The sequence below is a fragment of the Marmota marmota genome, unplaced genomic scaffold, assembly GCF_001458135.2.
Source record: "Marmota marmota marmota unplaced genomic scaffold, marMar, whole genome shotgun sequence".
In the NCBI taxonomy this organism is placed as follows: domain Eukaryota; kingdom Metazoa; phylum Chordata; class Mammalia; order Rodentia; family Sciuridae; genus Marmota; species Marmota marmota.
The window spans coordinates 982,731-1,009,925 of record NW_025999944.1 but is presented as its reverse complement, the minus strand read 5'-3'; the positions used below and the strand labels follow the sequence as shown (position 1 = coordinate 1,009,925).

General features: G+C 44.1%; 1 protein-coding gene across 1 annotated transcript in view; it reads right to left on the bottom strand.

Annotated features, from left to right (window-relative positions):
• The window catches only part of Pinx1 (PIN2 (TERF1) interacting telomerase inhibitor 1), a 62,121-nt gene extending 35,450 nt beyond the window's left edge, over nt 1-26,671 (bottom strand). The window contains exons 1-5 of the mRNA XM_015499369.2: nt 26,660-26,671; nt 25,052-25,144; nt 23,368-23,446; nt 19,144-19,236; nt 12,847-12,923 (exon numbers count right to left, since the gene is read on the bottom strand). Of these exons, the coding sequence (XP_015354855.2) occupies nt 12,847-12,923; nt 19,144-19,236; nt 23,368-23,446; nt 25,052-25,144; nt 26,660-26,671 (354 nt within the window). The remainder of the gene's footprint in view (nt 1-12,846; nt 12,924-19,143; nt 19,237-23,367; nt 23,447-25,051; nt 25,145-26,659) is intronic.
• Between the last annotated feature and the right edge of the window lie 524 nt (nt 26,672-27,195).

Sequence of the window (27,195 nt, the reverse complement as noted above, 5' to 3'; positions counted from 1 at the left end):
TAAATAAGACAGCCAATGACAAAAGTGTGATGTACTGGTCTGCATTTGCTGATGGCTGTGTGCTGCCTCGGTTACAGCATGACTGGTGTGGCCAGCCCTCAGGAACAGTGAGCAGGAAGGGGAGGTAAAGAGTGGAGGTCTTCCAGGGCAGCCGGTCCAGATCCCAACACTGATACTGTGAACACCCTGCCTGGTGTCACAGTAAGGACCTACTGGCAGGTGTATGAAAAGGCACATGGGTTCTTAGAAGCCTTTGCGTCTCACCAGTAAACAACCCAAAAATGTAAAGGAAATAGCCTCACAGCACACCATTAGGCTTAGCGGAGAACAATATTTTTGTAGTTATAAAAATATAAGTGCCAAGTAACAAATTAATAAATAATTAAGTACATCAGTAGTTTGGTACTCTTTACCCAAAATCCTAAACTAGGAAAACAGAAGTCCAGATGTTAACAGTTCAGATGTTAACAATTAACACATCAAGAAATGTTAATGTAAAGCTGGGCACAGTGACACACACCTGCAATCCCAGCGGCTTGGGAGCCTGAAACAGGAGGATCCACGTTCAAGCAAAAGAAGGTGCTAAGCAACTCAGTGAGACCCTGTCTCTAAATAAAATACAAAATAGGGCTAGGGATGATGGCTCAGTGGTCAAATGCACTGAGTTCAATTCTTGGTACCCACCTTTAAAAAAAAAATGTTAATGTGGAATATTATATTAAAATATCAAGGCAAACATCACAAAATATCATGATTTTAAAAAAACTGCCGGAGCCTGGGAGGTGAAGCAGTGAGGGGCAGCAGCTTAATGCAGCACCGTTCTCACATCTGTGCATATATTTCTTTGATTACAAAAGAACAGCAAGCAGTTGGGATCCTACCCCGTGTGCAGTCACTGCTGAATACTTTAGATGATCCCCTATTCCTCCCATGATCCTGGAAGGTGACAATCTCATCGTCCCTCCCCCTAGTTTAAAGACCAGGCATTCCAACTCAGCCAGCGTGACCAGAACCAGGAGGTCTTTAACTCCGACAGAAGCCAGGAAAGGAGAATTTCATAAATTATTCTGGAGAAAGACCTGATTTTCACATACTGATAAGCCCAGACAGTCAAAACCAATCTGTCTAACAGACATGAAAAAGTAGAAAGCATTTATTTTCTCATATCTAAAATCCTATATTTTTCTATCAACAACACAAAATGCAGCCTAAACAGCAAGAGCAGCAGAAAAAAAAAAGTTAGAAAAAAAATTGCAGTCACACAAACTGTAGTTAAAAAATGACTAAGTTTCCTTGATATATGAATTTGCTGGAAAACCATTTATCAACAGCCTGTTTCTCTCTAGCAGAGTCCCTCAAGCCGAGAGCCATGTCATTCCCCTTTGACTGATTAATTAGCCAATCAGGGGACATTTTTCATTGTGAGGCATGATGGTTTATTTCAGCTAATGTTTGGTCTCTAATGGCGACATATTAAAGCCAACTCGGCTATTTTAGCCCTGTGGAGTGACCAAAAAGAAAGGATAGAAGATAAATCAAAAGAGCTCCCTTCAGTTTCCCTTCAGTACTTAACAAAACCCCTAAGGAGCAAGTGGTTGGAGGAAAGATCCTCTCCTGATAAAAGAGGAAGAGCAAACAGAAGAAAGGTAGAATGCCTTCAAGTCAAAGGGTGTCCTCTCCTGTTTCTGAAGAGCAATAATTTATCCTGTTGATTAGCAGAGCACTGATAGAACAGGCCCTGGAAAGTCAATATCTTGCCCTTCTTCCTTTTATCAAGTGCTGTGCTCACTAGGAAACCAGCTCTGTGACACTTCTCACTCAGGGGAGCGGCTTTGCCTACATGGGTAACTGGACGAGGCCGGCGAGCACCCTGCTTCCCCGCGCCCCACACACCATATCACTCTAGTCAAACTCCCAAGGCTCCAACTGAAATGGGGAGGAGGACAGATGTGGACGCTCACATGCCCAGGACGCTTACTGCACTTCTAGCACATGCGACAGATGGATCTGGTTGGCTGCACCTCGCTGTGCAGTTCTGGCCCCACTGAACCAGTAGGCTTACTCACCTCCAAATAAGCCAGGGTGTCAGAATAGATCACGGGCACATTCTGCTGCCCTGAGGGGTACTTACTACCATCATCACAATCACTGATGTCACTTCATGAGTCCTGGAAGCCTTCAGATAGGACACCACTGTCTCCTTTCCTCACTGGCAGGGATCCGCTGACATCTGAGTCGCAGACCAGGATGCGTCCTGTTCAAGTTGCTTCCCCCCCCCCCCCCCCCACAGGCCCAGCTCAGCTTCTCCTTACTGGCGCTCCCACACTGTTTAAAGCACATTCCAAGGCCTGGACTCAATTCAGCAAAACCAAGCCAGGCGTGGTCCCAGAAGCTGGGAAATACAAAAGCTCCTGCCCTCAGAGGAGCTGCAGTCCACCAGGGCACAGTGAGGAGTAAATGAGCCCATCTGAGGGCTGCAGCTGCCACGGAGAAAACAAGCCAGGACAGGGTGCCCCAGCATCAGGGGTATGACGTTTGTTTTTCAATTACAAATAGGGTAACTAAGGAAGGCTGACAGAGATGACATTTGATCAAAACTGTGAAGGAGGCAAAGGAAGCCATTTCATGTGGAACCAAGTACTCGGACCTAAAGCAGAAATAGCAACGGCAAGAAGGCAATGACAGGGACAGGGACAGGGGCAGGGCAGAGCGGTAACTGTGTGGGCTGGGAAGAGACTGGGATCATTAGGGCTTTAGGCCATTTCAGGAGGTGGCTTTTACTGAGTGTGATAGGGAGACTCAGGAGGGTTTGGGGTAAAGTAATGACACGTCCCAATCACATTCTCAAGAGATCACTCAAGCTGCTGTGGGGAACATACACAAGAAGATCCTGTCAGACTCCAGTAGAGACGCCCTGCAGCACGCTGTGAAGACGTCTGTGCACCCACCTCCTCTAGCAGAGGACCCATGGGGCCCTCGGGGGCCGACTCTTCCTGTCTTTGCTTCAGAGTAGTTATAATTGGCACACACAGGGCACTCAATCACACTGCCTTCAGATGAACAGAAAACAGGGAAATTTCCTGTGACCTCTCTGGGTCATCTGAAGTCGGCTCGCTCTATAAATGAGAATAATCTTATATAACCTACTCTCAGAAATGTACATTAAAGGTGTGTTTTCTGTGTCTATTGTCAACAGACAGACAATGCACTTCTTTCCAGCGTGATGACAGGAGAAGTACTTCTTGGTACAGGGCACACACTCCAGGAGACTGTCCTTGGGATCCTGCTACTTTACACAAACAAACCCTAAGGACACTAAGACATTGTACCTCGTTGGTGGGGGGGATCTGATCACCTTGAAAACTGCACTCAGTGTTGTCCCCTCTTGGACACTCAGTGAAAATTTTTAAAAAGCTCCACGACACTTAATATAACGCTGCTGATGATAAAGAATTTCTGCCTCAGTTTTCTTTCACGTTTAAAGCAATAAGTCTAAATGTCTATCCTGCCGCAAATTGAGGAGCACATCATATTAGAAGGCAGGCTGGCCTTGGGCATTACTTATCTTAAATGTTAACTGGAACAAAGAATGTGTCTTCCCTGCTATAATGGACATGTGGCACCCAGAAGCCAGTTTGCCAGGGAACTAAGAACGGAGGACCTGCCAGCCACGAGCACGCTCCCTCGCTGCTCGGCATGCGACCACACACCCGAGCGTGGACTAGTTGTCTAATTTCTAAACCTTGTTTCAGTGGGAGTCACCATCCACCACCTGAAATGTGGGTGTGAGCAGTAGCTTACAAAGACAGAGACCAAGATGCACTGGGCACTGAGTGCGTGGGGGCCCTTTGCAGAGAGCTTCCCGTGGCACATCACTCATCACCACTTACTGCCCCATAAACAAGAAGCCGAGGCTCACAGAGGCTGACCACTTTCTCCAGATCAGTCTTGAAACCACTCAAGGGCTCAAGTGCAGCCATGTAAGACTCTGCAGTGCTACTCACAATCCCCCTGTCCACGGAATGGAACAGAAGAGAAGACCTCATTAGGTGACATGCCTTCTTCAATGTACTCATTAAGATGGTTCTGCAAAGCTCACCATCAATGCACAGTCACAAAACCATGGATGATGAATCCTGGGAGAGCCATTAGAGCTGTCTATGTAAGAACTCCCCGCAAGAGCCAGGCACAGTGACACACGCCTGTGAGGTCAGCCACTCAGGAGGCTGAGGCAGAAGGATCACAAGTTGGAGGCCAGCCTCAGCAACTTAGGAGACCCTGTCTCAAAATAAAAGATAAAAAGGACTGAGGATGTATGTAGCTCAGTGGTAAAGCACCCCTGGGTTCAATCTGAGCACCAAACCAAACCAAACCACACAAAACCCAACAACAGAAACAAAACAGCACCCCAAAACTCAAAAGGTCACACTGATTTCACCTTCTTACCCCATTTCTGAGGAAAGTTTGGCCATCCAGGTCTCATGGAGTTCTTGTCTAAAGGTGGTCACAGCTGACAGAGGGGAGGCTGGCCTGGAACCCCTCTCTCAATGGGGCCTCTGGGCACCTGCATACCCCACACAATAATGGTCTCTCCTGTAGGTTAGTCTGGGTGTTGAGCTTTCTCACAGCCTGGGGGTGCAGGCAGCTCGACTACCACCTTGAGGCCTCATAAGCCCCACAGTGTCTCCATGGCCAGATTCTAGCAGGTACAAGCAGGTAGAGGGGAGGGGCATGGGGATGGGAGGTGTCGCCAAGGTCATCTGTGAGAACAGAGTCTGCTACCAGAACACACAATTCAGCACTCTCACTGCACAGGAAAGGAAAGTGAGCTGACAGATCACACAGGAACATCCAAGAGGTACCTTCCCCTCCACCTTCCGATAACTCACTTGAGGCTTAAACCTGCTAAGACAGATGGCTCGCTCTTATACCCCAGGATCTCTCAGTACCAGGTTGAACATACCAAAGACCTTGCACACTCATTTCCTGGATAAACAACATAAGTAGAAAAAGCCAAAATTGACCTGGAGCGGAGAATCAAGAAGAATCCAAGTAATGTTCTCTTCCTGCAGTCAGGGAAAACATGGGACTTCAAGGTAGCGCCGGATCACCAGCGGCCTTCACCAGGGCCTTCTCTTACTCTGGAATCATACAGGCAGCGCCAGAGGGGCTCAGACGCCTACCTGTCCACAGGCATCCACGAGTGGGCCCTCTAGCTGACCGCGTGACCAACCCGGGCTACTTTCTTTCCAGAGAGGACATCCTTCTGTGAGTTTCATCTGTCAGTATCGGCCTTCCTTTTTCCTAACCACTCATCTGCTAGACACATTGAACTCCTTTATCTGTTCCAGTGCATGACATGCTTTCCAGAAACCTTTGTTCCTGAACGTCTCTGAACACACTCCTTTAAAAAAGGGTGACCGGGACTGAACAGAACAGGTCAAACCCTGTTCCAGCCCAGAACAGGTGAAAAGCCTGCTGCTTTCACATAGGCGCCACCTGTCCAGGGCGGCCCAGCCTGTGTTCAGGCAGGTGCCACACTACATGCTTTGGCTTCAGTTAAATCTGTGGTCAGGTTACTGGTCCTACACCCAACTTAACCTTCATTTAACAGGTACCAAATTAGACATTTCCAGGATTAAACAAAACATCACACAACTTCATAAAATTTCACTTCAAAGAGATACACAAGTTTTGACCAAATGTCCCAGCTTAGAAAGATATATTAAAAAAAAAAAAATCTCGATTCTGTCTTCAATGGTCAAATGATGACAAGAATTACAGAAGTCAACACTGCTAGAAAAAAATATTTTAGAACTCAGGTGCACCACGCGGCATGCTTAAAGCTAAGTTTAAATTGGTCTCTACCTAAAGGCTCTTCACAAGAAGGTCATTTGAACAATGACTGGGCTGGGAAAGCCACCTGTCCTTGGAATGCGGGTGCCCAGCCCTGCAGTGGGGACAGAAGGGCAGTGACTAGCTGCAGGAAGGGAAAACACCTATGAAGCTTCACTGAGCCCACTGATGTAGGCGATGAGCATGAAAATCCAGAACAACAGGAAAAACAGCCTTCAATTCAAAGACAATTCAGGTAAAAATTAATTTTAAAAAGGGACTCTTCTTTATACAATGACCTTCCCTAAGAGGTACTTGCGACATTGACTCCAACCAAAAGGAAGAATGGTCCAAAATACCCCTGAATCCAACCAAACAGAAGATCAGGGTCTGCTTGGAGGTAGTTTTCAGATCAAATAATCAGTCAGAAATAGGAAAAAGGGGACTCGGGATAAAAGATGAGAAAGGAACACAGACTGCAAAGAAGCCACGCTCCGGTGAAAAAAGCAACAACCACCAGAAGAATGCACGGAAGGTGATCAGTAATTGGGCACCCTGGAGGAGAATACGAAGAACTCAAAGTTCCTGCCTCCACCGGGTCACAGAGGTAAAGAAGTGGACAATTACTCTGCCAGCAGCCTAGGCCAGAGGCTCACCGTTCAGAGAAACAAAGTGAGATGGTTGGTAACATGTCCTCAATCCTCGATGTGGCGTAGGGGTATTTTCTCTAGTGATAACACAGTATCAGGAAACAGAGTGGATAGAGGAAGGAAACTGGAAGGTGGGGGAGAGAAAAAATGAGAGAGGGAAAAAAATAGGAGTATCAGGAAGTTCAACCAGATAGGATCTACTGGAATTTGTTTTTCTGTGTCTCTAACTTCAACTTGTAAACCAAGTGAGACAGACAGACAGACAGACAGACACACACACACACACACACACACACACACACTGTACACAACTCCTGGAAGGTACTAGCTAGCACAAGAACCTGCTGAAGGTCTTGGGGGGTCTGAATAATTTCAATTCAATATATTGGATCACGTCTTTCTCTCACAGAAAGTGCAGACAGCTCCAATTTATGGGCCCTCCACTCAAAGCACTGTCTTCCAATTAACACAGCAAAAAGATGGTGGGGAAAGGAAGGACTTGGAAACAAACATGCACAGCCAGCCACTCCCTCTCAGCACGTTTATTAGATTCCTGAGTAAGTGTCAATTTGCAATGACCCTCTGCTCTTTAAGTAAGGAAGTCTGAACAGCCAGGCTCCACTAAGAACCAGTGTCTCCCAACAGTTCGTGGCCGCAGGAAGCTCTAAGCACCAATAAAGTCAGAGCAGAGCCCCGAGTGTGTTCGAGGGCCTTCACTCCTATAGCAGTGACAAACGTTCGAATCTGTGAAAGACTATTCTGGCCTGAGAAGCAACGCATGGAGTCAACTTCAGGCCAGTTGGATTAGTGCTTTAAAACATAAAACAGCACGAGCCCACACGCAGGATCTCCGGAAAGAACCTATTGTCGGCACTGTGATCTAGAGTGGGAAGTAGACTGACCAACGTTTCCCGCTCTTAGAATAAAGCTGTTTATGCATATTGATCAAAACCTTTCAAAAGGAAAAGATTTTTGAATACTAACTCTGAAGCTATATAAGCCATGATTTTTAAAATACTAATCAATGAAGTCCATTTTTTTTTCTTTTAAAAAAAGAAGCACAATAAGGTTTTGTTTTGCCGAGTCCCTGTATGTGCCACACACTGGGTCAAGCAATGCCTGGGATCCAGCACTGGGAGCACACCAGGCCTCTCTTGAAGCTGTGTGCTGCCCAGCGTACATGACTGAAGAACAGTCCACATGTAAAACATAGTGGGTCCATTTCTCAATTAGACGCATAAAGTCAGAAACAGGATGAAAGGTGTGATTTAAACTCCATCAACCTATCCTACACCTCCTGTTTTAGCTTGAACTGTTGTTCTGATGTCATTTTCTTTTATTTCTACATATCATATTCAAAATAATTAAGATCAGATTCTTGGCCTGGCCTAGTTTATAAATTCTCATGCAGAGAATTTATGTTTGAAGTGGTTTCATTCAGGTGCAGGAATGCATAAGTGACATTTTTATGCAGTCCTAGATTTGAAGCTTCATTTGGGATCAAGGATTCCTTTAAAAACCCAGTGAAAGCTCCAAACCTTATATACCCATACAAACTTGCTCCAAACCCTATATACCCATACAAACTTGTTTGTTTGCCCACAAACAAACCAATCCTGCATGACATTTAAAGGTCTCCTTGCTCCCTGTGATAAAGGTACCCTGAGACACAGCCCAGAGAAGTCTCCCACATCAACACAGTGCAGACGACCAACGTGCATCCTGGATATGCACATCACTTTATAGTGTGGAATGCTCCTGAACTTACTAAAGTAAACAGCTTAACTGACATGCCCAGACTTGAACAATGTCACATGATCTGAGTTCTACAACAAGTTCTCTAAAGACCCAAAAGACAGAAGGCAGAAGATGTAGGGATGGACAGGCAGAGGAGGCAGGTCACTAAGAGCACAATCACTCTTGACCCCTTCACTAACCACAGCCAACTGAGCATATTCAGGTCCAAGCTGTGAGAGCAGAGGTTGATGCATGTGAGGCTCTATTTCTGATTAGTCAATTCTGCTGGCAACAGTGGGTACCTGAGGTTAGGGTAGGTGATGGATGGGCGCATGACTACAATCAGAGGTAGTGAGAGGGAGACGTCTTAGGGTGAGGACAGTTCAGAACCCTGGCTGAGACAGTGGATACAGTCCCCACTCAGTCTCCAGAGGGCTATACACCCAGCTGCACCAATGCCCACTGCCTGGTTCTAGCCTACCACCATTATTTTAATGGTTAATTTGAATGGTCAAGTTGATTGGATGGAGACATGCAGAAGGTCGAGGCTTCTGGGTGTGTCAGTGAGGGTGTCTAGAAATGACTGGCACGTGGGATAGCAAATTGAAGTGGGCAGCCCCATCCAATACGATGCTGGCTTGTATGGAACAAAAGTTGGAAGAACAAGGAAGCAGCAAGCTGATTCTTCCTGAACAGGTTCTTGATTGCTGCTGCGAATCATTGCTTCTGCGATTTCCTAAGGATATCAGATTCTAGCTCCTTCACTCTTCCAAAGTGAACTCTGCCAGTGATTCTCCAAGAAGTTTCCAGAAGCCTTCCGTCTCAGACTTGGATAGCACTGTTGATTCCCTCTTGTTCTGAGGTATCAGCATCTTGGATGCACAGCTACTGGTTCTTCCAGCTCTCCAGCCTGCAGACGACCACGGTGGACTATCCAGCTTTTGGTTGTGTAAGCCAACCTAATAAGTCCCCTTTTCATAATCATACCTCCTGAAGATTCTGTTCCTCTAGAGAACCCTAATAAAATTATACAAGGTGCAGCAACCAGGGACATGGGGAAAGGGTGCCTAAGGCCCCTCTATACTGGATTTGCAATGTCCTGTGAAGCGGTACCGCTTCAAAATGAAAACTTTCAAAAAGCAAACCCCTTATGACCACTAGTCAAGGTTTTTTTTTTTTTTTTTTTTGCTGCTTTTTTTTGGATATAAATATTACCAGATCCATCAACCTATTTGAGAGACCAGAAAAGACACCAGTAACCCAGCATGTGTGCTCCAGAAGCTCGAGTCAGCTCTTTCCTCATTCAGTCTCCAGCTTCCAAGGCCAGGCATTTGGTCACGTGCTTCTGAACTCTTAGAGTTCACCACTGAACTTCGCAGCCAGCAAAGTTCTGAAATTTAAACCATTTTTCACAAAATGGGAACAGCCAACCCTTTTCCCTCAAAGTTATGATATAGTAACTAGTGGCCCTCTGACAAAAATCTTAAAGAAAACTGCTAAAATATCTTAATAAGTTAAAGGTGAATTTTTTTTTTTTTTAATGCAAAAATGTTCATTAACAGTGTGACAGGAGAACACTGAGTGTGGAGTTGGAGGGACCAGTATTAAAATCCCACTTGTGTCACTCTGGAGCACTGTGACATTTCTGAGTCCCAGTTTCTTCATTGCTAAAAACAGGGTGCAAATGCTTACTTCATAAGATTGTTGTGAGGACTAAACAAGATGCATTTAGGTGTCTAGCACAGTGCTTGCACACAGATGCTAAATAAAATTATAATTTCTATGAGACTCGGGGGCTATGGAAATTAACAACAGTAGGCCTGGCCAGCTGTGAGAGACGACGTGCCCGGGCTGGAACTGCTCCTGCCAAGGTCTTACATGTCTAGGTGTCGAAGACAGATCAGGGCTGGCCCTTTCCCAGAGGGCCTTGACCCTTCACATTCCGCATGACCACAGGATCCCAGGCTATTGAGGTGTCTGACCTCTGGCAGCACCATGGCCTTCACCATGCCAAATACACATTCCAGCTGATGCGTCAGGGAGGAAAAATAGCAGTATTCCTTCCAACAGCAAACAGGAGCCAAGAGGCTGTATTTTCAAACAAATCTCATCAAAAGCTTCTTGCCCTTCTCTGTCAGGGCTGCTGTAACTAACATGGTAGGGTTTCCCAGCAACAATTTACCCAAAAAAAGACAGTGTACCTCAATAAAAGCAAACTTAACATATGAAAACCCACATGTATTTAAAGATAAACTGACCCTGCTTTATGGACTTTTTACTTATTGCCTTAAAAGCGATCACATTCAACTAGACTCTGTTTTCAGTATCCATGCAGGTGCCAGCTCCTCGGCACGCTGCACAGGCCGGCAGCACCTGTGGCGCCAGAGGGCAGGCTCTCAGGCCCCAGCCAGACCTGCAACCAGGATCCTCCGCTCAGCAAGCCCCTCTGCAGCCACACTGGTGACACCAGAGGCCAAGGCCGTACACCTGCACTTCAGGCTGGCATTCTCGACCCTCTCCTCTACCACACACTGGTCCTCACCAGGATTAGCAGGGAACACTTTAAAAATGTTTTCTTTCCTTTAAAAATACTGGTGCCTGGCCCCTAACCCATGGCTTGGACTTAACTGGTCTGGAGGGGGAGCCTGGCATCAGCATTTGTTCAAAGCTCCCTGTGAGAACCAGGAACACACTAACAGCTGCACCGGACAGAAGACCAGGCAGTCAGCAGCCACACACACATCAACAGGGAACACAGCCCAGAGTGCCAGGGACAGCACTGCTCAGAAACCCTGCTCAAAACACAGCCAAACACCAAGGGTGACCACATCTACACCAACTGGAAAAAAGTGACTTTTCTCTGGCCAGCGCTAGAGAACACTGAAGCCCTCCAAGGGAACTTCTTGCTTTGTCCCGACTACGAGACCACCACCACTAAGTCCAGTAACACCAGGGAGCGTGGACAAACCTTCTGGCACCTGATACCAGCAAGTCCTCCAACTGGAGCCCAACAGAGGACGAGGGAGCTCTGCTCTCCTGCAGAGAAGCTTCTGCACTTAGCACATGAGCTGTGGGCTACCAATGCCACAGCAACATGTCCTTTCCTGATCAGCTAAGCTGGAGACTGCAAAGGCTGCCGGAGAAGGTGAGGGTTAGGTGACAGGGAGAGAGAGAGAGGAGCAAGGCAGGGAGGACAAGGGGCTGCTGCAAAGCTGCAAGTGTGACCGTGGGGGCGGGGGCGCCTGTGTGGCAGAATGGTGACAGGGCATGAGAGCACAGGGCCAGGTTCTCCAAAGGATACGGACACTGCTGGGGACAGCCAGAGAGACTCAGAGAAAGTGAGGCAAGGCAGATGCAAAGTCCTCAGTGAACGAGGGAGCGCAGCCTGACCCAGGCCTCAAGACAACCACATTCAGGCAGAGATATGACCACAGTGAGCCTGTAAGATGGCCACTGCGCTTCCCAGCAGCCCTTGTGAGGGAACATCCAGTGTGGTTGGATGTCAGAGCACCTCCTACCTGAGGAGCAGCTGCCTTCCCTGAACCTGGCACAGACCCTGCAGCCCCGGCCGCAGCAGGCCACCAGGAGCCAGGTCTCCCCTCTGCTGAAGGTAGGGGGTGGGGGTGCAAAAAGATGCTGAAAGACCTAGGCATTCAATACCAGCCCTAGAAGGAGTCTCCTAACAAAATGCTGGTCATGGGTAATCCAAGAGTTTCTAAGAATCTTAAGTAACTAATCTACTACCCTGGGAAAGACATCTGTGAGTCTGGGAAAATGCCAGGAATAAATCAAACAAGACTTCTTTCTCTTCCTACAGGAACCAATCAGGACACAGCAGATCAGCTGATCAATAGCTGCAGCAACCAAATATTCCAGGCTTTCTTAGACCCCCCCCGCCAAAAAAAATTATTTTATCCCAGTATCTCTAGAATAATCTATAGTTCAAAAATTCTATTTTGAAATGAAAACTACATACATAGCTGGCTCTTCTACTGGGAAAAGGTGCAACAAATGTGTCTTTACAGCCCAGTTTCATCATTAGGACAACGGACCATGTGGGTAGTGAGGTCACCCATCCTCCCGTTCCAGTTTTGAAACAAGTATTAATGTACGAGGGAGGCCACACCCATGGATCCTCCAGATGATGCCCTGTCCACATGCTCTCCAGATGGAAAGGCAGTAGTAGAGCACGTGAGGAACGCTCTTCCTCCCCATGGCAAACTCCAAATACAAGGTGCAGTCTGGACAGAGCGGCAAACCTCTCAGCACACGCCTCCCTGCTCTTGGTGGCAGGAGGTACCTTCCCCTTTGACTACATCAGCAATAGGCATTCTTCCCCGAGTTTAACCTAGTCTTCACCCCTCAGAACAAAAAACAAAAGCAAAGACCAGAGAGCACATATCCTCTTAGGAGATTCCTTACAAAACTTAGCTACCAGCTATTATCATTAAAGGGATCACACTGAACTTTTGTATGAAGTTGCTAAAAGTGGTTCCTGTTTTTGTTTTTTTGCAGGGGAACTGTGTCTAAAAAGTACTACTAGTAACAGACACAGAATAGCCCCACACCCACTTGAAAACCAAGCTGCATGGAAACACGCCATCTCCACTGGGCTACTCAGTACCTCAGCAGTCTTCTTGCTTTGCCTTTTCCCAAAAATGCAGTCAAGATCTGTGCTGCTCCTCGACGACAGATCCTTCCCTAGGAAAATAACACGCGGCTGTTCAGTAAGGCCATTCGCTATAACATGAGGAGCACAAGCACAAATTATGCAAATCCTGAAAGGAAAAGAGTTTTTGGAAAACACATAATTTTGTTAACTATGAAATTCTGTCCCACTTCACAGATCACAACTCTTCAATAACATTAATTAAATTTAAAGCCAGGTAAACGTCTTGGAACCAGGACCCTTATAGGAACAACCTGGAGCATACAGGCCATGAGACCCAAGTTCCAAGGCTGGCCCCACAATCTGTATGCCTTCAAGGTGCCACTTCTGGGTCACTTTACAAAGACACTGCTACTTACACAGGATTATGAAATGAATAACTAAAATATTGTTCCATATATAGCTTCAAACATTTTAAATTTACACTGTTCAGTTAATAATTGACACAGGATCTCAAGCTATTAACTGAATGAATGAAAATTTTAAAGATTAAATGAAAATTAAAATTCAAACTTTTAAAAATGTTCTTAACCATAATAGTTATTATCATCTTTAAATACAAGATTATTTAAACAAGAGCAGAAATTAAATGGCTCTGGTAAAAACAGTGCCCTAAAGATCTATGATTCTTATTTGTTTTTTAATTTTTTTAATTAGTTATGCATGACAGTAGAATGCATTTATGCACTTTGACCTATCATACATAGATGGGATATAATTTCTCATTTTCTAAGGGTACATGTTGCAGAATCATATTGGTCATGCAGTCACATATATACATACAGTAATAACGTCTGTTTCCTTCTACTGTCTTTCCTATCCCCACATCCCCTCCCCTCCCTCCCATCACTTCCCTCTACCTAATCTAAGGTAAAGTTATTCTTCCCTAGTGAGCCCTGCCTTATTGGGAATTAATATCTACATATTAGAGAAAACATTTGGCCTTAGGTTTTGTGGGATTGGCTTATTTCGCTTCCAACTCCAATCATTTACTGGCAAATGCCATACTTTCACTCTTCTTTAAAGCTGAGTAATATTCCATTGAGTATATATACCACATTTTCTTTATTCATTCATCTACTGAGGGACATCTAGATTGGTTCCATTGTCTAGCTATTGTGAATTGAGCTGCTATAAACATTGATGTGGCCACATCACTAGAGTGCCGATTTTAAGTCTTTGGGTATAAACCAAGGAGTGGGATAGCTGGGTCAAATGGTGGTTCCATTCCCAATTTTCTGAGGAATCTCCATACTGCTTTCCACAGTGGTTGCACCAATACACAGTCCCACCAGCAGTGTATGATTCTTATTTTCAAAACTAAACTTGAACTTAATTTTAAACCTACAAGCCAACTAACTTAAAACTCACTACTTTGGCCTTTCCACTCCTAACCAATAACACCCTGTGAGCAGCGGGCCAATCCATTCCCATTTGTCAACTTCATGGCAAGTGCACTTTAAAACGCACTACACTGTCAAGTCTGGTGGCTGTGGGGAGGGGGTGGCCCAGGACAGCCGTAGGTCTGCATTTCAAGTGGGAAGCCAAGTTCAACTGTCAGGGATGCACTAATCCTCTTGGCTTCCTGTAGCAAACCAATTTGGCAAAGTAATGACATGACCTGGAAGGTTCTGGTTCACTGACCATGGCTGGGGCTATGGTCACTCAGTGACTCCCTGAAACAAACAAAACTCCTTTCCAGAACCACTTTCAGAGACAGCAGCACCCGACGAAAGGGTGCATGCAGCCAGTACAACCTGTTCTTGTCAGGAGACCCCCGTCCCCCCGCCAAGGCTCTGAGCACTGCTCTCCTCCCACCTGAGCTAACTAGCACTCCACCTGAGCTAACTAGCACTCCTGGTTCTGACAGTTAAAAAGACCCCAAGGAAAGCCCAACCCAAAACAGAATGAAACCTCTCACAGCAGGAACTCAGGAAACAAACCAGCGAAGTGGAGAAGTCAATTGGCCGTGGGGCCTCAAGGTGGACAAACTCTGAGGAGGCACACAGATCTACCTCAGCTGTCCCAGCAAGACCCATTTTCCACTGCAAAGCACACAGGGTGGCAGTTTCTACTTCAGAAAAGGGAGCCCGCACTTGGTTCAAAACACATTGTCCCGCTATCCTAACCTCTCTCCCTGAATGGAAGAGATACCCTAAAAGGAAATGCAAATTAAGATCTCTTCTACAAAGAAAAGCTGGAGGGAGCCAAGAAGGGAGGGCACATGGGAAAGCATAAGCCTAAAACAAGGTGTCAAGATAGGAACACAAAGAGAATGAAAACAAATCTAAACCTCAGAGGGAAACTGCCAAGACAGTGGGCGGTGCCAAGGCAGGTGCAGGTGTTCCTAAAGTTCTGGTCACGGGTTCTGCATCAGAGCCTTCTACCCTCTAGCAAAGTTCTCTTAAGTAAATGCAGAAATCAGGACTAGGACTACTACAGGCTTTGCTCTGAATTTGATCTGGAAAACAAGAACACAGAGAAGAAATAAGTGTCAGAGACGACTGGAAGAAACCTAAGGTGGGTGAAAATGGATGTGATTGAGATCATTATTAATTAATGGTCCTGGTTGAATATTTTGTAAGCATTATAAAATCATGATCACTTGTGAATAAAATATGCACATTAAAAGTGAATTTTGAAAGCTTATTAGCCTCAGTTCTGAACTATGGTGAAGTCACAGCAAATAGTGTTGACAACTTTAGATCTTAGAGAAAACAGTAACTACAAACAAACTGAATAGACTAGGAAACACATGCTGTCCATCTGGGTTTGGTTCATCTATTGGTTAGCCTTCAACCGGCCACAGCACTTTACGAACTGGGAAGAAAGGTTTCTTAAGAATGTATAAACTGAGTAACAACATCCATGCATGCATGGTCAGCGTGACAGAGGAACACTGCACCTAGGCTCACTTCAGCTGTTTGCCTAATAATCATAGTCATCAGGCTGTCCAAACACGCAGGATGGTGAATGGAAGGAGGGACATTACTACATAGCCAAACACGTGAGCCCTATCAAGATGTCCGAGGGAAGCAAAGGCAGCTCCAACAGAAAACAGGACGGAGGCATCATGATGACTGGGAACCACTTAGTTTAAGAGCAAAAGCAATAACTCAGTAGCTGTGGACAAAAGCGAATTATAATAGAGGCTCAAAAAATGTACAGAAAAGTAGAGTTTGTTCAGAGTAAAAAGGCACAAGGGCAAACAAACATAGGTTTTAGAAATGTATTTATTTTAAATAAAAAAAAATTTAAGGCTTCTGTAGTAGCTTAAATTATTCAAAAACTCACTTGCATTCTTAAACCAAGAACACATTATACTTGGTTTTCTTTCTGATGCAACATAGGGGACTGACAGCCCAGGGCAAAAAACAAGGGCAACTTCCATAAAGGAAAAGTTAGGAAGCCAGGGGTCTGAAAGAACCAGTGTGGGGTGGAACACCAAGCCATCAGGAGACAGCGCCTTCTTAACAAGGTCAAAGTGGGGCTGCTTGGTATTCAAATTCTAAAGAGTAAGAGGAGAGAACAAGGGGCCTCACTATCAGCATCCGCCTTAGGAAGAGTCTGCCAGCTTGCATCTGCCAACTACCTGGAATGCGTGTCCCACAGAGAGAAGTGTCTAAAGCGGGTGAGAAGGTCGCCCAGGTTGTAGTGCTGAGTGCACCACTTCAGCTAATGCAGCCCTTCACACGTCGTGTTGACCGACCGAGGGGGAGAGCAATGCTCTCCTGACAGCTTCCCACCACAGAGAGAAAAAGCCTTCAAAATAGTTTTACATAAATTGATATTTTCCCTTTGGCAGATGTGGCCTCACTAAATATTTTTCACTGGAATTGGGTTTTAAACAAATATGGATGAAAGTAACTTAAAACTATATAACAAATTCTTTCAAGTCAAAATTATATATTTGGAGCTTGAAAAAGAATTATGTAAAAGAACTTAAATGATATCATTGATGTTTAGGCAGTAGCAAATTTTCCAACACCACCTGCTATGGCAAAATGTTTACGCCCAGTCTTCAGCAAGCTATATAAAATGCCTGTCATCCCAGCTATGTAAGAGGCTGAGTTCAAGGCCTGAGACTTAAAAAAATAAAAAAGTCATCTTCCTGGTCCATACATGGAATCACGATGTGAGCACTCCAACTTAGTGAATCAGTCACTTTCATCATGAGCACAGCTGTGGGTATTTTACTCCCTCTTACTCACGACGTAAAGAGCACAAGTTCCATAAAAGAGGTCATCACCCACAAATCATGAAACACAACCTAGGCGAGAGACTCATAAGCGCTTATGCATGTTTCCTTGCTTTACAAGAAGAAAATGAGTCTGAAAGAAGGAAAACGGTCAATGACGAGTCTGAGAGAGTAACGGACAAAGGAGGCCTGAAGCTTATCGCTCACACCAGTGACAACACGACTCTGAGGGAGATCCAAAGACCTTTAAAATAAGCTTTCACTGTGGATGGTGCAGACGGAGGGTAAATAATCACTTTCTTCACTACCTGGATTTCTGCTTCCTTCTCATCTTTTCTACTTATTCCCAGATTGCATGACCTCCATTTCTCAACTCAATCTCTTCTTCTTCCTCTCTAACATTTCTTGAACTCTTTTCTTCTCTGCATACTAATGTCTCCCTTCTCCTCAAATGCGGCTAATGAATATGCAAGCCTCATTTTAAAAGAGAAAATGAAGGCACGATGTACGGAGCCCTTTGACAGGATCACCAGCACGGGAGTAGCTCAGCTACAAATAGAAGGCAGGACTCCCGGCACGGAGCAGATTAAAGCAGATCAGAGGCACACCCTCGCCTGGCAGTTGTTCAGATGAAGTCAGGCATGCGGCCAGGCAGTAGAGGACAAGGGAAGACTCCACCTGCAGGGTGACACGCTTAAAAGGCTGCCATGCCACAGAGCAGCTGCGGGGTGCTTTCCGTGTCATTCTCGTGCTGTGCAACAGTTTGTGCTCAACAACCGTTCCGCTGCATCTCTTATTTTTTTCTATTGGATCTGATGAAAAAAAGAGGGCTAATAAGGGGTTGGGTGTGAAAGGACCATTACTGTCTCCTCAAAATGACAGAGGGGCCAACAAAGTCTATCTTCTGTCCTGCAATAGGCTGAAGGGGGGACAGAACCTGCTCAGAAGTCACAACCTCAAGTTAAGAACTAAGTTCTTGCCTGAGAGGAAAATGGGATGACACAAAAGTAACTCAAAATAGACCTACTGGGAGAGAGGGAGAGGAAGTTTCAGTCTCTCCTGTTCACAGCTCTGAAGTTGTTCAGCTCCGAATCCCCTCAGCTCTGCCACAGCCTCTCAGTTAAACCAAACACAGTTCTATCCTTTGGGGTCCTCATCCCAAACAAGAAACACCATCAACAGTTTAGAGGAGTGGGAATTCCATATCCCACTGCTATTCAGGGTGGGTTCTGGGGGCAAACCCTCCCCAGTCCAGCCACCAAGTCTGAAGCAAGAAATGCTTTTCCTGGCACATCAAGATAGACACACACATTCAGTCTCACAGGGAAGAACAAGCCAATGGTGCCTGGATCAGGACACGATCTGCATCATTTTTGGTACATTTTAAGTATATTACATAAAAATAGGTGTTGTGGCTGTTCCAGGAGTAACCTGGGGAGTTGATTAGCGCAAGGTAAGTGGTTTCTCACCAGTACAAGATCACCACCTGGTGGCTACAGAGCGCAACTACACCCAAGGAGCTGCGAGGGGTGGGTGTATGGTGATGGCAAGGTAGGAATCACTGCCCTGTTCTCCAACACCAACTCCATGAAGGTCCTGAGATGCCTATATTAACACTCCATGGGATGGAGAGACTGGAATGTTGAAAGGGTCAACGTGGGCATGCAAATTTTCTTAGTCGAAATCTCCATGTGGAGCAGGATTCTCTGAACAGGCTCATTAGGAAGCGTTTAAAACCAACATTCAGCTCTGCAAACACTAAGATGTAGCTAAAAATGTTGAATGATAACATTATTTTCTGACCTAGCCACGTAACATCGTCCCCTTTCTCCTCAAAGCAGCACGCTGACTTCAGTTTTCAGCTTTGTCATAGGACCTGCCCAGTGTGGAGCCTCAACTGGGCTTTTTGCTCCACAAGCCAAGTCTGCATTTTAACAGGTCCAGACTTCCCAACTTGGCACACATAGCAAGTCACCTCTGCTGGTGAAACGCTGAGAATGCTTCCGGAAACTCAGCTTCCGCACAGACTACAACAGATAAAGGCTGCAGCTTACCTTTCGTGAATTTCATGTAATGGACCCGGTTTTTAGAGATCTTGGACTTTTCCTCAAGATTAAAAGATTTCTTTTCCTTATTTTCTGAGGAGTCTTTAAAAAAGAAGAAAAACATTACATTAAAATCTGTGTAGTCCATCCTCATATAATCAATGGTCATGTTTAAATATTAGTAGGAGCCCCATCATTTATTTTTGAGCTCTAATCAAATGATCTGGATTATTTTTTTCAACTGTGCACTATGGATCAGGCAAGGTTACACTCCAGAAATGTACAAAGTTCTGGGGATAAGAAATCAACACATAAAGATCTATACATGAGTGTTCATATTAACCTTATAAACACTGGCTATAACCCAAAAGTTCTTCAACAGGTTAACAAACAACTGAGCCAACTCTGGCACATCCTCACAGGGGAATGTTACTCTACAACAGAGAGGGCTGAGCTGTCAATGCACACATCAACCTAGACGAACCTCAGGGCAGTGAGGAAGGTCGATCTAAAAAGGGTACCTACTGTATTACATAACATTCTCAAATTGCAAAACTATACAGATGGAGAATAGATGATTCTGCATCTTGATCATGGTGGGGCTGCCTGGGTCTACACTTGGGATAAAACTGAACATGTAAATGGATGAAGCCTAAAAATATGGAAAGAAATGAAAAGGGTCTGTGGTCTAGATAACAGTAACACCAAGTGTCAATTCTCTGGTGGCAAAACACTAAAGCAATGTAAGATGCCATCTAGGAGAGGAAGAAAATTTGAAAGAATTTTTAGAAATGAAACTTAAAGAATAAGAGGACAGAACAAAATGTCTGCTTAGTAAAAAGGCAAATGGTATGAATTTGTGGTGATCTTAAGGGAATAAAAATATTATTATTGCAGAAAAACATATTATGAGATTACTGTCATTTATAACTTTAATATATGTAGTATGTAACTGTGACCAGAAAAATCACTGGGATGAAGACACTGTATTTACTGAAGACAACATGGCAAGAAAATATAATATGTCAGTTTTCCAGGTCAGCTCCTTGGGACAGGCTTCTCTGAAAGGAATATTGTAAAGGATCTTGTCAGCCCAGGGATGGTCAACAGGAAGGCCTGGTCTGGACTGTACTGAGCTAGAGAGAGATGGAAGCACCTCTGCTAACCGCAGGATCACTGCCATAAGGCTACAGCCCCCTCTAGTAGTCTGAAAGTGGAACTTACCTACGGATTAATAACTCAGCAGCTTTCAGATTATGTCAAATACTTTCAGGTTTCAGACAGAAAGGGAAAATAAACCCTATACAGATGAACCTGTGAAGGAGGCTGTGAGAGGATAAGACACCACTCTTGAAATCCGTGAGACATTCACAGCCTTCCTGACAATAACAAGGGGCTCCAGTGGGTCCCTTGAAAAGCCCCCCCATCTGCACTTCCTGGAACATGCCAGGAAGGGCCACTACAGCCACCACGCTGAGCCCCAGCCATCAGTGCAGGATAAGGAGGACCTAAGTCAGGGTTCCCAGAACTACTTCAATGGCATCCCTCTCTGAGAATGCAGTAATCTTGAAACCATCAGTAGAAAAACTCACTCACCAGCTATCACCATAAAAGTTCAAAAGCAAACTGCTGAAAAATCTGCTTTCTCTGCTCCCTTCCCATAAAACTGAACCTCATTGATCCTTTCTTTATGGGATCTTAGATGAGATAATTTCTTGGATTCCTTTGGCCTGAAAAGTTAGAGTATTCTCAAGTACTAAGAAAAAAAGTTACAATACTAAAGTTCAAATATGACTCTTTCCCTGTTGAAGGATAGCATGTGGATGCCTCTGAGAAAAGAATCCCAGGCACAGAGGTCTTCACTTCTGTGGGTACGGTGATGGCAAGGACACTTCAAGTCTGACACCCAAGTCATAACACCAAACTTGTTTAGGAAAAGTGACTCTCATTTACACATAACTGGATATTCATTAAGGCAGAAGTTGATCCCTGATATTTAAACTGCTGGGCCTGTTAACTCTGGGTAACTCTCATTATAGCCTTGTAACATCAACTACACAGGCTACATCTCACCTGAAGTCTACCAAAAAGAGACCCAGAAATTTTATCATGGGTCTCAAGGTAACCAGATAACACACAATAAAATGTAGATATACTTACCTGTATAGTCAAATAAAGCAAACCCTTTTGCAACTACTCAGCACTAGAAAGTATCCAGAAGCATCCAGCACCCATGTGCCTTCTCATTTTCTGCTTTTTCCTAGTTCAGAGTTTCAACCTCTGCACTACTGACATCTGAGCACAGAAATTGTCCGTCTATGGTGGGAAGGGACAGCTATCTCATGCTCTGTAAGATGTTTAGCTATAGCTACAGCCTTTTTCTAGGAGATGCCAATAACATCTTGTTGGTTGGGACATTCAAAAATGTCTCTATGAGAACACACATACAAACAAGCATATCGAAATCTCTGGGACACTATGAAAGCAGTTCTAAAAGGAAAGTTCATTGATTGAATGGAGCTCATTCCTTAAAAGAAGAAAAAGTCAACAAATAAATGACCTCACACTACATCTCAAAAAAAAAAAAAAAGTCTCTAGACCCCGCCAGATGTCCTGCGGGTTGCTATATTGCTCCTAGGTGAGAAGCACCATCTAAGGGTCACCACTATCCCATTTTTTGTGTTAATCCTTGCTCCCACCCCTTTGCCATTTTTGTTTTAACCATCTTTTTTTAGAGGGGCTGCCAAAGGTGCATGATGTTCCCAAGTATCTGTAACTGCCAGCTAGGTCAAGCAGCAAGACACTGACCCTGTTCCAGAAGGCAATGCCGCAGGAGCCCCTTCCCAGGGACATCATATTATGACCTCCACAGTGCAGTACTTATTCTGGTTTTTAAAATAATTTTGCCACCAAGTATGGCACCTTAATGTCAGAGTTTTGCCTGCTATTTGTGGTTATAGAAGTAGAATCATACTGGATAAACCTCTGTTCATCTTCTTTTGGTCAACATTAAGTGGATGAGTCTTCAACACCAGAGGACAAAACTATAGCTTGTGGGCCAAACCCAGCTAGCTACCTGTTTCTGTAAGTAAAGTTTTGTGGGAAAGCCACTTTCATTTACATATTATCTACTGTGCCTTTCATATTCCAATATCCTAGTGGAGTAGTTTTGACAGAGCAATTTTTGTGGTCTGTAAAATTTCTCTGGCCCTGACAGAAAATGTTTGCCAACCCCTGTTCAACATGTTTGCATAAAACTCTAATAACTCTAATGTATTTCTTTGAATTTACAAAAGTGGCAATGTACTTATCCATTCTACTACTGGTGGGCATTTGAGCTATTACGAGTTTGAGGATCCTTCAAATAATGTCATCAGAATTTTTGTGCATGTTTCCCAGGACAGGTGCACAGGCATCTGCTAGGCAGGCATGAAGAGGTCATGCATATCTTCAACTTTTGTAAATAATTCCCAACTGATCCAAATGCTCACAGCTGCCTACACACCATGGGAATCCCCACTACTCCACATTTTCAGCTACTTGCCATTGTCTTACTAGTTCCAGTGGGTATGCAATGGCATCATACTGTGGCTTTATTGTGCATTTTCCCGATGGCTATCGTGGCAGTATGCCCTGTGGTGTATTTACTGGCTATTGGATATCGTGTCTATAAGATGCCTGATGCTGACTCAAGCTCGGCCAGGCAGGTAGTGCACGCCTGCAGACCCAGCTACCCGAAAGACTGAGGTGAGGGGACTGCTTGAGCCTAGGAATTTGGTGGAAGAAGTTACTTACCTGAGCAATCGCACCTCTAACGTGAATTACAAGGTAAAACAAATGACCTAGGGCAGAACCAACATAGAAAAGGCTTTTCTATTAAGCCTCTGCTGGCTGCTGTTTATGGTCTCATTTGGTATTTTCTGCTTGTATTTTAAAAGCATCTTTTATGTGTATTCAAGCGTCTCCTTAAAGCTGACTTTACTATTTGAGATGTAAACTCAATGGATTTATCTTGCCATTCTCACATTCTGAAAGGGAAAAAGTGTTTGTGGATGGCTACAGGATCATTCAAAGAAAGCGCCAGAACAACATAAGCAGAACCGAGTATCTATATCGCTTCACACAACTGACTTTGAGATGTATAATGCTTACATTAAAGAACTGACAAGAACCTTTCACACTGAGATGACACCTCCTATAAATCTGGAGGTCAAGGACCCTAAAATTCCCTACCTGCTATTTCCTGCCCGTGGCAAGTGTTCAGTTCAGCCAGAAGCTGGTTAAAATCATCCTGATGAGCAATCCAGTTGTCCTGAAAATACCAAAAAGTTGTGTGAGAGGCAAATAAGAAATATTTTAGAAGCAAGGGAATCTGGCAATTAATACGAAATTTTAAATGTTTCATCAAAATATTATTTGACAAATTTCAATGGGTTCAAGAAATATATAAACTTGAAATGCTATTCATCTAGATCAATATTAAGAATTGTTTCTGGAAACTCAAGTCCTGATTTCCATGTGAATGATTTATCCAGTTGAATTATATCAAATACTTAATAGGCAACCTGTGTACTTAATACTAAAATAAAGCAAAATAAAATTACCATTTTTCCCCCAGTAGGGGAAATTATGTAGTTTACAAGAGCAGTGAGGAAAACAGAAGCCCTCCTCTTGACCCAACAGAACTTATAATATTTTGCCCAATTCTGATTACTTATACATGCAGACTTTGATTTTATAAAACTCTGGGAAAGGAGAAAGGAAGGACTTCAAGTCCCCTGAATCAATGAGTACCCATTTGTAATAAGAGAATGAAGAGCACCAAAAGAATATAAGTCACTGGGAAGCAGGGTTCCAATGTAGGATTTGCCTCCCATGCCTTCCTAAGCATTCCTTTTTAAGAATGCTTAAAGTTAAGGCATATTGACTGGGGTTACTGGGCAATGCTTCTCCTGAGAAAATAAGGAGACCATGTTATCTGTCTCTCAAAACTACATTCAGAATCAACCTTATAGCCAGGCGCGTGGCGCACGCCTATAAGCCCAGCAGCTTAGGAGGCTGAGACAGGAGGGCTATGAGCAACAATGAGTCCTAAGCAACTCAGTGAGACCCTGTCTCTAAATAAAATACAAAACAGGGCTGGGGATGTGCCTCAGTGCAGGAATGCCCCTGAGTTCAATCCCTGGTACTTCTCCCCCTACCAAAAAAACAAAATACAACCTTATACAGACTCACTCTTAAGTGGCTGAAAATTTTAGCTGTTCCAATCTACTACTCAGAGCTACTGAAGTAATCAAAATAATTGTTTACCTAATTAAAGTCATTCTCCTAATTTTCTCCCAGATTCTGTTGGTGACAAGAATTTAGGAAGAAAGTTTCCTTAAGATATTTTCTAAAGGAAACAAAGACACTGAGCGTGAAAGGCATGACAGCTGCTGGTTTTCGTCACAGTGCCAACGTAGGAAAATGAGAGTCCACTTAGCTGCTGAGCACCAGTAGTCAGAAGACTGAGAAAGAAAAAGAACACGACTTTCTGGCACAACTTCCTAAACTAAATGCCAACTTTTAACAATATAAACTAATATTAGAACACAAGGGCAGACAGAAAATCTTCTTTCTCCTGAAAAGAAGATTTCTATAAAATGAAGACTTTCTACAAAGTTGATCAATACAACTCATTTGGATCTCTTAGCATAAGCAAGTAAATGACCCCACGAGGAGGAGGAAGCATGGTGGTGGAGGGCATGGCACAGGATGGAAGGCCAGGCCAGCCAGCGGCCCTCCCCTTGCCCAAAACAGAGAGACTACACGCGAACAGCTGGAAGTGTTCAACCAACTGGACTGGATGAGAAGTTTCATGTTTAAAAAACTAAAGTCCATTATGCAAAGAGAACCCCAAAGGCACACCCCTGCTCACTTCATTATTGATGGTAGCTCCAAGTCCCAGGTGGTTATTTTTAACTTTAACTTTAATATGATCTGTGGCTCCTTGCTCCTGAGCCCCCAAACCCTGTGGAGATTAAACACAAGACAGAGTTAGCACTTTTTTTTTTATTTTTTTAATGTGGAGAGGTCGCCTCTTTCTTCCTGCACCAATTGTTCAATTAATGTGTCAACTCTAGGGTGAGACACTATCCTTGCCCTCAAAGACAACACAGCCCAGTGACTCTCAGGAGACAATGTCTGCCACACCAAGGATTCCCTCATAATAATGAATATCAATTCTTTTATCTGAGCCCAAATATAAAACCCACACAGACACTGGGTAACACTCCCCTTGCTGCTGCTCAAAAGCAGAGGGCTGCTACAAATAGAAGACCACAGGAGGCATTGGGAGTCTATGGCTCTATCATATAGCATTGCAAAATGACACCAGGAAAGGAGTGGGAGGTATACTCCAGGTCCTGCATCAATACGCTCGTGAGATTCAGGTAAGGAGAGCAAATGCAGAAACCTTTAGGTAGGCATGGCCTGGCTCTAGAGGACCTGAACAACACCCAGGTCAAGTAAGCCAAGAGAATGTAATGACAGCAAGGGGCTAGACCTTGCAGGATCTTCCAAGTCACAGTAGGAATTTGATTTTTAAAAACCCTTGGAAACCACTGAAATATCGAACAAGGGAATAACATGCTCTAAGGTGTACATCTTAAAAGATCACGCTGGCTGCTGTAGGTCAAAATGGATCCCAAGAGGAAAAGGGAGGTGGGGAGGCATGGGAAGGGTGTTGAGGGGATCGGGATAGGCAATGACAATGGCTGGACCAGGGCGGTGGGCTGTAAACACAAAAATTTCCAGAGGATGTGGGAATTGAAGGTTTTAGGCTCAAGTGCAAGGGTAGATGGTACCATTTTCAAAAACCAAGACAACTTGGAAAGGAAAAGATAGAATGGAGGGGTCAAGAGGTTTACAATAAAAATAACACCCTTGAGGTGCTCACTCAAGCAGAAAAGCCAGCACACAAATGAATTTGCAAACCTAGAGCAGAGGACAGACCTGGACTAGAAACAACAAAGGCACTAGTTGTGGACTTTACGTAACTCAGAGTATGGCATGTCAATGACTGATATCACCCGAGAAGTACAGAAAAAGGGCCTGGAGCTGGACCAGAGGAGCTCCAAAGTTCAAGTCTAGAAGAAGAAAAACAGCAACAAATTTAGATGTGGCTGGTGATGCAAAAAAAAAAAAAAAAAAAAAAAAAAAAAAAANCCTGTGGACAGCGACTAAAAACACCTGTCAAGGCCAGCATTATTACCACAGCAACAGGGGCCCTCGTCACAGCTCTCACTGCCATTTGGTATGTGCCAAATGCTATAATGTATTAGATCTTGTTTTCATGGTAATCCTGTGAAGGGAGATATTCTCATCTGTACCTTTCAGATGATAAAATCTGAGACAAAGAAATTGCCTAATGTCCCCAAGCAAAAACCAAATCCCTTATAAAACGTTAACATCCTACTGACTTCAAAGCTTTTCTTAATCCACAATTTACCATTGATGTTAAGATCTTAGGGACTGCCAACTGTACCTTCACACACATGACCTTAAGATAATAACCATACTCTTCCTTCTCATTCTGAACATCTGAAAGAAATTATGTTTCTCTTTTGGCACTGCATTGATATTCTACTGCATTATATCAGTCTTTTATGTTTCTTATTGCACCATAACCTTCTTAAGAGTGATATTCATTTCTTGTCTTTCTTATATCTCATTGCAAGAAGTAAAAATAGAAAAAAAGAACACTTTGCCCATATTGGGCACTCAATAAATATGTAAATAAATGCATGAATAAATAAAAAAGAAAGAAAAGGAGGAAAGAAAAGGCAACACCACTTTCCTTCTGAGAGACTTCCTTGTTTGAAGAATTAAGCTTGTGAAAGCTTGTGCCTAGCCTCTCTAGGACTTTGCCCCATGTGTCTTTTCCCTTTCCTTCTTGGTTTAGTATCCTTTAGCTCTAATAAACCTGAATCATGTGACTATGTGCTAAGTCATCTACCTGAATTCCAGTGAATACTAATCTGCAGGTGGGCTTGAGGACCCTGAGACAACCTAGAACAGCAG